Source organism: Barbus barbus (assembly GCF_936440315.1).
Source record: "Barbus barbus genome assembly, chromosome: 3".
Taxonomy (NCBI): Eukaryota; Metazoa; Chordata; class Actinopteri; order Cypriniformes; family Cyprinidae; genus Barbus; species Barbus barbus.
Genome location: NC_136731.1, coordinates 17,822,689 through 17,835,597, shown reverse-complemented (window position 1 = coordinate 17,835,597; position 12,909 = coordinate 17,822,689). Strand labels below are relative to the sequence as shown.

At 37.3% G+C, this 12,909-nt stretch overlaps 3 protein-coding genes across 18 annotated transcripts in view; all 3 read right to left on the bottom strand.

Annotated features, from left to right (window-relative positions):
* Positions 1–4,646, bottom strand: part of LOC306844440 (E3 ubiquitin-protein ligase SMURF2-like) — a 55,299-nt gene extending 50,653 nt beyond the window's left edge. Inside the window, exon 1 of the mRNA XM_079376572.1 lies at positions 4,173–4,646. Within this exon, the coding sequence (XP_079232698.1) occupies positions 4,173–4,224 (52 nt within the window). The 5' untranslated portion in view covers positions 4,225–4,646. The remainder of the gene's footprint in view (positions 1–4,172) is intronic.
* Positions 4,647–5,255: 609 nt separating this feature from the next.
* Positions 5,256–8,625, bottom strand: LOC306844433 (importin subunit alpha-1-like). The gene is made up of 11 exons (XM_079376560.1): positions 8,553–8,625; positions 8,370–8,471; positions 8,125–8,265; positions 7,941–8,026; positions 7,573–7,841; positions 7,389–7,483; positions 6,745–7,008; positions 6,430–6,663; positions 6,157–6,339; positions 5,751–5,900; positions 5,256–5,566 (listed from the first exon to the last, which is right to left on the bottom strand). Exons 2-11 carry the CDS (start codon positions 8,433–8,435, stop codon positions 5,477–5,479), a joined length of 1,578 nt encoding a protein of 525 aa, XP_079232686.1. The 5' UTR covers positions 8,436–8,471; positions 8,553–8,625; the 3' UTR covers positions 5,256–5,476.
* Positions 8,626–9,601: 976 nt separating this feature from the next.
* The window catches only part of bptf (bromodomain PHD finger transcription factor), a 43,139-nt gene continuing 39,831 nt past the window's right edge, over positions 9,602–12,909 (bottom strand). For 12 of the 16 annotated variants that reach the window (XM_079376419.1, XM_079376430.1, XM_079376434.1 and 9 more), the window contains 2 exons: positions 12,697–12,883; positions 9,602–10,563 (listed from right to left, as the gene is read on the bottom strand). In XM_079376419.1, coding sequence (XP_079232545.1) covers positions 10,527–10,563; positions 12,697–12,883 — 224 coding nt within the window. In that variant the 3' untranslated portion in view covers positions 9,602–10,526. Of the gene's footprint in view, positions 11,369–12,696; positions 12,884–12,909 lie in introns of all 16 variants that reach the window. The other 4 variants (XM_079376431.1, XM_079376432.1, XM_079376420.1 and 1 more) reach the window with 1 other exon arrangement.

The following is a 12,909-nucleotide window of genomic DNA, read 5'->3' as shown; positions in this document are numbered from 1 at the left end:
GTGTGAAATGTCTTGAAAGCTGTTCCTGATCTACAGAATTAAAGAGTGCTAATGAGGAACGTCTCGCCAAATGTTTTCGTTTTCAGCCAGACATGCGGTGGAAGTCATACGCAGACTTGTCTCAGCTGGCATCGGACCACAAACCGGTTCCTGATCCTGGATCACATTTCCCCCAGTCCAATCTGGTCAATCAAGGTTTAAAAAAAAAAAAAAAAAAAAGAGACAGCATTAATACTCAGAGACGTGAAAAACAAACCTAAACGCTTCTAACATCGTCACACCTGGTCTGAACTATTGCACAGCGCAGCGGTCAGTGCAGTCGGGTTCTTATTTAAACAGCCTGCATCTGCATTTCTGTTGCAGCTGTCCTGCTTATCTGGCCGTTGCAGTTCAGATGCAATGGCTTGTAAGCACAACCGTCTCTGCCTTTGCCTTGCAGCAGAGCAGCTGAACCAAAAGGAATTCCAGTCCCAGTCTATTAATTGGTGGAACAATTTCAATCATTCGAGGGCTCTCAGTCGGAGAAGGCAAACATTTACCAATGGCGTGCAATTATTGCACTTTCTTTTCGCCTGCTTTCGATTTGTTGGCTTTTTTCCCCTCCTGCCTTTTAAATTCTCCGCTAGAATGCAGTTTGGAAATTTGGCAGCAGAGTCAACAGCCATATGTAGCTAAACATGGAGTTTTTACCAGCCGTTCCGTCTGGAGACCCACATGACTGAAATGACTTCCACAGCATTCCATTAACTATTACATCACAATTAGACAAGGACAACAGTCTGATGCCGACAAATAAACACTCTACTCTGAATTTTCTCAACTAAAACCAATGTTTGAACCCCAGCTATGGATAAGAATTTCATGCTGGACTAAGATTGCACTGCGTGCTTGCAGTCAACATAACCCAATTTACTCCAGCAATATGACGTATTTCTGAGAGAAACATGAGAAAAATAAATGTTGTTAGGGATCTATGATTTCTGCGATGCAGAAAATGTGGATGGAATCGCGGAATCCAGTCATAAAAATGGAATTTATTGTATTACACGGAATGTCACAGAATTTAGCAAATTTTGGATGAAAAAATCAGAAGTAGGTCAGTACACTAAAATCAAAACGTGATATGGACTAGTGTCTGTGAATATCAAGCCACAAAATACTATTTAAATATGAATTCTGCATATTCTGCACTCCTCTGCGCAAATGAATGGCGCAGACGAAGCGTGAACGATCTCTAGAACTGCTCAGAGTCACTTCATGAGCATTTTACCAATTCTTCTGAGAAAAACTATTGTCATATCATTCAAACTTAAAGGACTTCACAGCAATCTGTCAAAATATAAGTTTGGTTTAACTTGAAGAAACTGTAACAGAAATATATTACCTAATGTAATGATAGTACTACTAGTAATAATATTGTTATTAAAATATTTTTTACAGAATATTTACCAGAAAATTTAAGCAAAAACTAACTGTACTTGAGTGTTTAACAAAGCATTGGATTAACCCCCCCCCCAAAATTTAAATTCGGTCATTGTTTACTCACTCTTTTGTGTCTTCTGAAACCTGTACAAGTTTCTTTCGCATAACACAAAAGGAGATATTTATAGCAATCTGCTCTTTTATAGCAATCTGCTCTTTTATATTCAAACTGAATGGCTGTTAAGCAACACGTTCAGTGAATAATAAGTTACATTTCTTTCAAAGCTATTGTATGGCTTCAGAAGACTTGAAATACAACACACAAGTAACTTTAATGGTGCATTATGGGGATTTTTGTGTGTGTGTGTTTTTGGAGCTTGTTATTCTCCTTTTGTGTTTCACAGAAGAAAAAAAGTCATACAGGTTTCCAAAAACATGAGGGTGAATAAATGAATTTTGATTTGTCTAAACAACCCTTTTAAGCAAGCATAATGACAAAATTCCCAAGGGCGTAAGATCACTAGGAAGTGGACATACTTAAGTGGACTCAGGAATCACAAATTATCACAATAATCCAACAATAATACTGCATTAAAGCAATTAGCCTGGAAAAGCTGTGCATTATAGTGATTTTTCCTCAGTTAAATGGCTTGCACTGCACATATAAAAAAGGTTATTCGAAGTTGTTATCAGAGTATGTTTTATATGAAAATAACTTTTCAGTTTTTCTTCTTCAAAACCGCATCTAATTCAATAAGTTACTTACATTTCATTGTAACTGTTTGTGAAACATAATAGCAATTTCCAAGTGAAAACTGTTTCTACACCAAATTTTGTTCGGTGTACATGTACAACAGCCACTGTGAAATTTGTAATACTAAAAAAACATCAGAGAGACATTAAAAGGCTTTTAACCAATTAGGATGCCTTGATTCGAGAAAACTAGGTTAATCTCGTATATAGTGCAGCACAGGGAACCTGCGAGATGACAGCAGGTCAGTCATTGTAAAGGTTTTATCCTCATTCCAACCCACGGCGCAGTGAAAATAGCTCATTTAAGGGTGCAACAGCAACCAGGGAGAAAATGAGCTCTTTCTATATGCGAGAGCCAGACATCTCCACAGCCCCACAGACGAATCTCCCAGTCTCACAGACTGCCGCTTCCTCCCACAACCACACTGCTGGGTCATGATGAATACTACAACATCCTGCTGCATACTTCGAGGTTGATTTCACTGCACGGTATGCTTCATTGTGGATCCCATTCCCTGAGGTCACCAGCAGAAACTTTCATAGACACAGACTGATCATTCGGCTGACTAATGTTTTTTCCACCGGTATTCACGTTTTTGATTCTTCGACATCGGGTCTTACTGCCATTTGTTGGGTCTTTAAAAGACATCACACAATGACAACTAAAAGTTCAACAGGAAACAGCAGCTTTCACAGGAAACGCAACTTACTTATTGTTTGCATAAATCACTCATCTTATGCAACAACCATTCATTCTGAAGTAAGAAATGAGTAACATTTAACAGTCACAGGCAAAATAAAATATGTCCATAATCCATATCATGTCTTTAACACTGCACTAAAAATAATTAGGCCTAAGCTATTTATTACTGTAAAAATAGTAATAAAAGTGATCATATTGGACAGGTAAACAAAAACAAAAAAAAAATTGTATATTGATTGTTAAAACATGTAAACATCTTTAATATTTTCATTATCTAAAGAGAAACCTGTACATGACGCAATTGCTGCTAATATTGTGAAGATTCATAGTACTACGATATTTTTTGTAGGACAATACCAAATTCAAAGATTTAAGTTTCAAATAATAGACATGTAGAGTCGATTTTCTATTATTTTACTACTTTTTGACAACTTGTTAGGAGTATAACAACAAAAGCATACACGGTGTGGTTATTTTAATAAGTTGAAAATATAAACAACTGCAAATTTGTAAACAAATTTCAACAACTATAAAACGGACAAAGTTGCAGAAAAAATGCCATTTATCATTATACCTATATTAACCATTTAAGTTACAGTATCGATGTACAAAATATCGGTCAAACCGACTGTCGGTCAACATATTAACACAAAGTTATTTTTAACAGTACCGTTTATTGGCATTTATGTGTGTGTGTGAAATTGATATTACTCTTTATCTTCAAAAACACGAGTATATTTGGTTAATCCCCGCTAACTAGTAGCCTAATTAGTTTAATAGTTTACAATGCCACATGGTGCAAACATTTCAAATAAAACGCCATTCAAATAGCATTAATGTCATTAACGAGACACTATCTCTTAAACCCACATTTTACATTTGAGGCAAATGACTGCATAAAAATACAAGCTTTAAATTTGCGAATTTGTAAATAACTACACCGAGTTTATGTCAATAAGCCATATTGTTCGCTATTGTTAAAATCCCTGGATCAGTGTATTCGCTTTAATAAGCACGATAACGATAGTCGCAACGCAACTTGAAAACGTAAACAATGAAGGCAAAAGAAATGTAAGTTAATTGTTGCGTTCGCGCTCCGTTACGACAGTGCCCCAGCCTGCAACAAAACAACAGTTTCGGTCGTACATTCGCCATAATAAAGCAAAAAACATGTATTAAACACACTCGAGTCCTTTTAAACGTAAAGCCAGAAAACCACAATGACTTACAGCAATAGCTGTTAGCTAGTTAGCCAGTTTCAGGTGAAACTGTGTCGATGTCGCAAATTCCTTACCTGTTAAACGCAACTTAACGGGTCCATTTCTTCTAACTCCTTGATTAGACATGTCCTTGACCCTTGTCCAGGCTGATTACTACAGAAAACGAGTCGAATGTGATATAGAGATGCTTTTTGGTTGCCCTCAACGCCAGTTTCACAGTGAACAGAAAATAATGGAGTCACGGTCCTGTGGCCCGGATGTGCACAGCCCTGCCATGTCTACATACATACACGCTCGCGCCGCGGCTTTAACGCGCTCCTCGTGTTTCTAGCGTCTGCGAAAGTAAACCCACGACGTTCCCTCAAAAGATCGGCTTACAAAGAGCTCCTGAAGATCTCCGCGTTTTCCATGAACGAGCCGCGCTCGGCTTCCGCTGCCATTCCAAGGAGACCTTGAGGGAAAAGTTGTATGGCTACAGGCGACTGAACTGAGGAAATGTGGTTAGTAAGGTGTCTGGCATCTGCTGAGCCACTAAAACCACCCAAACTGTGACACCACACCCACTTCTTCATAGTGCTCTGTGATCCTCACCTATCTATCAAACAGGTAAGGGGGAAAAAGGTGAGAACCGGGGGCATGCTCCACATGGAATTTTTTTAAATAAGAGATATTGGTTTTACACGCTCAATTGTAGTTACTTTAAGGTATTTTTTTTTTTTAAGTTTTTTACCTTGTAACTAATTTTTCAGACACAAATATCATCTTGTTGCAATTTGACAAAAATCAAGTTTTAATACATTGTCAAAATCCCATGTTATTAAAGATGAAGTGCTGTGCAGGCTATTTAAGACTATATTGGCTGATTAGACCTAAAATACAAAATGTTTGCACGCTCTTTGTGGTTCCGTCGCAGACCTCAAATACATAAAAATATTATTTTTAGATAGTTTAGTAAAGAAAATACTATACGAAACTTATAGCAGTTGCCAAGTAGTTATCGGTTTTTATTTTCCAACACAAATAAGACTAGTCTCCCTTTTCATAGCCGAATATAAAAATTTATGACCAGTCTGCAACCTGCCCCAGTTCTTTATTTACCCTTGTAAGACCCCGACCCCCATAAACACTCTCATAGGATCCAAGCAGGCTACTGGAATCACTTACTTTCCCATTTTATTTAAACTTACTTCGAACAAGACACTAATATAAGACACACGAAAAAACACTTTTCCATTTTTTATTTACAACAAATAAAATTGAAACGGATTCGTATGTACAACTCGAAACATGAGGTCCTCACAAAAGACAGACATGAACAAGACAAGTGGTGTGCAGAAATGTTCAGAACAATCATAGAAAGATACCACAGTTTAGATATTTAGAAGTTGAAAGCGCTTTGGTTTTCACTGATCTGGAACGCATAGCCATCGGTTGTCACTTCGGGGGCAACGCATTCGTCCTCTTCCTCCTGAGAGACGGAAATAAAAAGCAGGAATTTAGGAAAAGCAGGGTTTTCTAAGTATAAGAAACAAAGAATGCACAAGGACAGCTAGTCAAACCACTTTCAAGAAGCCTAGTATGTGTACATTTGTATGTATATAGCTCACATGCATATTTTTCTAAATTAAACTACAGATTTAAGTTCAACTGACCTCTCCAGAGAAATACTTTTCGATGAGGTTGAGGGAGGCCTTGTAGACCATTTCATTTTCATGGGACTGCAAAGCTTCGATTTTGTCCAGGCCGCCACATTCCTCAATCATCAGGGACAGCTTTTCAACCTCACCAATCTTTTCACCAGCCTAAATTACAAATATAAATAGATAGAAATAATTAAAAATAAAATGGCATGTTTGATGAAAAAAAAAAAAAAAAAAAAAAAAAAAAAAGTTTAGAACAAAAAGTCTATTTAAAAGTTACGAGGGAACTCCTGTCATTTAAATCCAAGTAAAACATTACATAGAAAACAAGTAGGTTCTATTATGCATCAGTTGTTGCACGTCTCAAGATCTATAACATGCATTCAGAAAATAGATTTCATGTTTAGCAAAATCATACCAAAAAGATATTGCTGATTGCATCCAAGATGACAAGAATAGTTTTGCTGTCCTTGGTGGAGAGCAGGTTCAGCAAGGGTTCTAGTACGTTGGCCTGAACAAGGTAAACCACTTGGTCTACTGTGCCTCCGCTGGTGTAGTTGGTCACTGCCCACACGGCCTCCTTCTGGGTCTTGTAGTCACCCTGCATTAAGTATGAGAGAAAAATTAGTTAAATTAAACATGGTCACAGCTTCACAGACAAGTGTTCTCCTGTGCTCTTGTGGCAACGCACCCGTCGGAGAACCTCCACCAGGTAAGGCACAATGCCAGCATTGATGACCTCCTGAATCTGATAGTCCCTGCCAGCAGTGATGTTGGACAGGGTCCAGGACGCCTCCTTTTGAACGTTGTTCTTATGGTGGCGCAACAGAGCAGGGAACATGGAAAGAGCACCAGCGTTGATCACCGCCTGGGTCTGGTCATCTGTACCAGTGACGATGTTTCCGATGGAACGCAGTGAAGGGGTCTGTGGGAAGAGGAAAAAAAATAAATAAAAAAAAAAACACATAAAAGAACACATGAGTGTCACAATTTTCCACCAACTTACCACGATGGAGAGCTCCCCTGATCCCAGTAGCTGCACCAGTTGAGGAACCACGCCAGTTTCCACCACAACCTCGATCCGTTCATTGGGCCCATCGGTCAGGTACGAGATTGCCCAGCAGGTGTCCGCCAGCACCTCCTTATCATCATGATGCAAAAGACGGACAAGTGTTGGCAGCATCTGTTTCACAGTGTCCAGGGGAGGTGCAGGGTTCTTATTGCGGCACAGGTTTGACAGGGTCCAGGTGACGTTCCTCAGGTAACCAGACTGCAGAAGAAAAACTGGTTGGTCAGGAAATATTACTGAAGCTCTGATGCCACCTACTGGTAAAGTATGCCCACTACAATTTAAATAGCAGTATAAAAAAAAATAAAAAATATATATATATAATCTCATTTTAAATAATTAATAAATGAATAAATTGGTTTAGATTAATAGTTGGTTAATGTTTTTTGATAACAAAATCAATTTAATAAACGGTTATTTTGTCATTTCTTTTTACAAATGTAATTTAATAAATATTTAATATTAATAAAAACACAATTTAATAAATATCTAATATTTTAATCATTAAAATATATTTTATTACCTATTTTGTTAATAATAATAATAATAATAATAATAATAATAAATCATCATCATCTTACAGGAAATACAGAGAAATCCGGAACAGCCAGCAGAGCTAAGAGGGGGGCAACTGCACCATGCTTAATGACTTTATCTCTGTATGAAGAGCCGTCACCTACAAAAGACATGCAAAAATATATTCAAGCAAACATGTTAACAGAACTCCTTAAATTTCACTGAAAATAAAAGCTACTGGCCACCCACCAGCAATGTTTCCGAGGGCCCAGACTGCCTGCTCACTAATATGAGCGTGTGGTGAAGCGATGAGGCTGATGAAGGCTGGAACAGCCCCTCCCTGAACCACAGCGCTGGTCTGGTCAGATGTTCCAGATGCAATGTTAGTCAGAGCCCAGGCTGCCTCAAACTGTATGGGAGGAGATTCTACCAAGCTCAGGAAGCTCACGAACTTGGGAATCAGACCAGCGCTGATGATACGGTCAATAGGGGGATGCCTCTCTCTTGACAGCAACTTCCTGTGTTTCAATTGGACAAATCATAGTACGTAAAACACTTGAAATAATGAAGTTAAATTGAAATCCCCTTGCATGCAAATGCCATCTTTTAAGCATTACCTGGCAGCTTGGGTGGCCTGGAGCTGAGTCTCCAAGTTATTGCTGTTCACACCATTTACAATCTCCTCCACCGTCCAGTGCTGAGCCTGATTAAACACCACATGTCTATGACGCCTAATACCCAAATATCACGTGTCTATTCATCAACTAATGATTATGTTTTGAATATGGATAATCTACACACCTGACAGTTCTGGCTTTTCTCTTGAAGAGGAGAGGTGGCCTCATCCGGTAGACTGCTCACGTTTCTCCTTTTCAAAATCTGCTCGTCTTTCTTTGCTTTGCGGAGTTCAACATTGACTTCGATCCTTCGACGCCTCAGCTCCTGCGTTAAAGTATTAAACATCTCTATGAACTCAACTGGGCCGCATTTGAAAGAAAACATGTGATATCAGCACTTTTTTTGTATTGTTTTGGAAAACTGCTTACATTTGCATCTTTTCCTTTGTTTTTGAACTGAGTGAGTCGTGCACCGTTCTCATTAGCAGCAGACATTTTAAAGACTTTTGATTAATCACAGTATATCGCAACCTGAAATAAAGAAACACGGTCGTGAAAATATCAACATAAGTCATATCACACTCAGTTCAGAAAGTAGAAATGCATACTTACGAATATATAAAACGAAATTATAAAGAGGACCTCACCGCTTTCTAACCAAAGGACTATATGGCGCTAGAAGCACGAAACAGACCTTTAAACGCGTGCTACGAAGAATCTCATTGGTCCGTTCGAGCAAAAGCATTTTCCTATTGGTCCGTTTTGAAAAATCACACCGTGGGACGTAGCTTACGTATTATCGCGAGATCTGGCGAGAATGCCAAATAAGATTTCTGGGAATGAACTTCAATATTTAATCCTTTAAACAGAAATGACCTTCAAATGAACATGTTCACAATTATATTTAAATGTGTATATTTAGATGATCAATAAATATATATTAATATTTGACCTTTTTATTTTATGACATCTGATCGTTTTATTAATTTGATAATCTGAATTATGGTTTCTATAAATATAAATTGTTTATAAAAACCTGTTCATTTAAAATATTTTCAGTCAAATCTGGAGAAGTGGTTTCAAATAGTTAGTTTCTGTTTATTATTAAACATGGCTTTAAACAACACTGCGTCGTTTTTATAAATGTAAAGGCTATTAAATGATGTGCTATTATGATTGTTCTGCTAAAATAAATCGGCAGAAAGCACTTTGGTGAAAAGGAACGCGCGTGCGATAAGGGGGCGGGGCCTAACAGCTCTAAGTTGAATTCTGATTGGTCAGCGGCGACGATGCTGGGCTTTTTCATATTTTAAAAACCACGGTGGAAGAATGGCATTTGACACCACGTGTTACAGTATACAGAACACATGTAGCCATTGTATGCTCAAAAAAACTCAACATTAACAGTAAGATATATCGTGTCTCCCACTCCAAAAAAGCATTTAGTATTTCTGTAAATCAAACAATCCTTTTATGGCGTAATTATCATATTTATAATAGGGAATTATTTGAAAAGCAACTCAGTAACTGGTTAATGTTAACACACAACTTGCCAACTGTTAATACAATTTTTAATTCGTTAATGAATTAGACTACAATTTGAAGATCCTAAGTGTATATGCATAGGCTTGAAACAAATGATACCAAGTATACAAACAAATAAGAGAAATAAAAAGTTTTTATAGAAGTGTAATTCTATTAAGATCAGAGATAGGAACAAAACATGGTTATTGCCATACAAATTCTGTAAGATGGGAAAAGTGCACTTAAAAATATAACACAAAAGTTTACTGTCATTAGTATATCCTTAACTATAAACGTGTGGTTTATTGTGTGCCTTTTAACACAATTATCTAGACAAAACATTAAGAATTATGTTAGATCATTTATATATCTACAAATACACCATCTTTAAAAGAAATCAAATATGAACTGCCAGATTGTTTAGGGGTCTATTGATTTTCAAATGAAGAGAATATAAAGACATCTTAATCAATGTAGAAGAGAGAAACCCGTCCCCTCCATTTATTTGTTTCATATACATCAATATTTCTTCAGTTGTAATAGAAAAAAAAAAAAAAGTTACACAAACAGGATACTTTCTTGACTAGCACGTTCATCAGTCCTCGATGCATTTTTAGAGCAACGCTTCTTAGTTTAGGTAACTTGATCTACCCCACTGCTTAAAAACCAATTAGTAGATGGAGTCCACATTCCACCTCTGAAGTAGTACGATGAATCATAAGAAGGGGGAAAAACAAACCAAAAAACAACAACAGGTGCACCCATGATAGACTCCTGCTTTCCTGGAAAATGCGAACATGATTCCGGAGGGTTTTAAAAACTCACAAAAACATTTCTGTAGGCATTTAATCCATAAAGAAATCCAATAGGAGAGCATCCCAGTCTAAACTCATTGCTTTAACAATCAAAAATGTAAACCGTCCATTCTTGATCCGAACCCACAGCTTTTACGTCCTATATTCCACCAAACGCTGTGGCTATGTGCGATGCTGGCTGACTGGGATAGAGTTCCATCTTGAATTAAATGTTCAAAGTTTATTTAGAACAGCATGTGGTTGTATTCTATGAGGCTGATGACTGTAGTTTGTTGTTATGAGACCTAGAGAATACAGAGAGAATGAGGTTAAAAGCCCTTTGGTTTTATTGAACATTCACAAATGGAAAATGAAATCTACAGCACATAGAAAAATAGCCTCGGGGGTTAAAGGAATGGCAGCCATGTTGGCATAATACAACGGGAATGCCTTCAGTCATTTAAATTGGTGGTGGTTTCAATCTAAATTTGGAAGAAAAACAAAACAAAAAAACATACCATTTAAACATCTTTTAAAGCATGGTCCTTTTATTTCAACATGGAAATCCTAATAAAAGGATTTAAAACTCTTTATTTTGCTTCATATTCAAGCCAACAGAAACTGCGTAGATTCTGTGCAAGTTATAAACTTGCACAAACTATCAGCAATTCACGAGTCCTCTCAATGAAAACCTGGACAGATCGGCGAAGCAGCTGAAACAAACACGTTGTGAAGCACATTACAATAAAATTGAACAGAAAAGTCTTAAAATGTCTTCAAACAGCCAATCCACGTGATAAATATGATCATGCATCCATGTAAACATCATAAATAACATCATGTGATCAGCAAACGTAATGGGGGACAAAAAAAAAAAACAGGATCATAAATGCACAGACAGCATTTCCCTTGATTTCTGCGTGTTCATAGTGCTTCAACATGGCTGCCGCTCTCTGATAGTCAAAGGCTTCACTGGAGTTTTGGCTTTTATTGACAGTTTCTCATTTCACTTAAATGTACATCAGTTTCCACTGTAAATAAAACAGCAAGTTCCATGATTCTCTAATACAGAATGACTCCGCCCCTTCAGCCACTATGACTTATGACAATCTGCAAGAAAGGATAATGGATCGTATGAATGACATGCATGAAGCACAAATACTTATGTTATCAGCATACAGTCAATGAATTAAGACAGGAATAAGAGGATGAAATGCCAGTCAGAGAAATCTAAGGATAGATAACCACTATACTGCATCGGAGTTAAAAAGTATATTCAAAGCAGAAACATTCATAGTGTGAAAACAATATACATGAAGACAAGCAGACACGAAACAAAATGGGATGCGTGTAAGCTAGGGGTGACCCCGAATAGTAGACGATTCGATGCTTCGATAGGAGGAGCCTGATTCGACTCCCAATCTCAGTCCAATATTCGCTGAGGTGTTATGATCATGCCATTTTGGCTATATGGGGGTGCTCAAATGTCTGATTTCACATAGCACTACCGGTTTTCTCCCAATGGGGTTTCGCTGATGTTTAATGTTAACTATCTTTTAATCAAAACATAAAACATTATTTTTGTATCTGCGAGGCGTCCGTTACACATTTTGCCTGTCTGAATTGACTCTTGCATTTCCCCCCACCCCAAACATATGATTCGACTATCGGCAAGATTCGAAAATTCCGATTCGACTATGAAAATCCTTAGTCGGGGACACCCCTAGTGTAAGCCAATCCAATGGAAAAGACTAATGAAAATTGTGAAATCAACACGAGAGCAAACTATACAGTACATTGCAGCGACAAATTTAGGACGAAAAAACTAATACTATGGATTAAAAAAAACTTACCTGTGGTAAAACCACTGTAACAGCCTTTTATGTAAACCGATAATCGGTTTGACCAATTCTTAAATCGATATTTATGATATCTGGTTAACAGTACTTTTGATAGATCACAAAAACATTTAATGTATTTTCTGGATAATTACTCTAAATATGCAGCTTAACGTTTCTAAAAAATATGATTTTGAATTAATATTTATAAATAATTTAAATTTAATTTAAATTAGATTTACAAGACAAACATTAATCTGTATCGGTTTTAAGGTCCTTGCACACTGAGTCCGAAATTTTCGTTTTTTTCGTATTCGTCATCCTTTCCTATCAAAATGATTGCTACAAAAAAACACAGAAAATGGAACCTGATCCGATTTTTTGTTTTATGATGGATGAAAGTTTCGGAGGCAGTGTGTAAACATGATTGACAACGTGAGCTCATATTTATTTTTCAACGTGCGAAGATTTCAGACTCAGTGTGCAATGGCCTTAAAAGTAATGCTGGTTGGTGAGTGAATGACAGAATTTAAACTAATCTTTAAATATCCAAAAAAACATCCTATGTTGCTATACTGTATGCACAGGAACTGACGTTACCTGCTTGCTTTGAAAGCTTTGAGTTTCTGTACAAAGAAAGACTCCAGGAACTCAGCACACTGGTAAAAAGGCGAGTCGCTGGGATTGTAGTAGCGGCAGTTGTCAAAGATTTTGGTCATGTCCGCTACGAACTCTGTGAGTTTGTTGTAAAAGCGTTTCTGTATCCTCTCCTCCATTGTAGAAAGGTCTGCAGATAACAGAATATAATGAAAA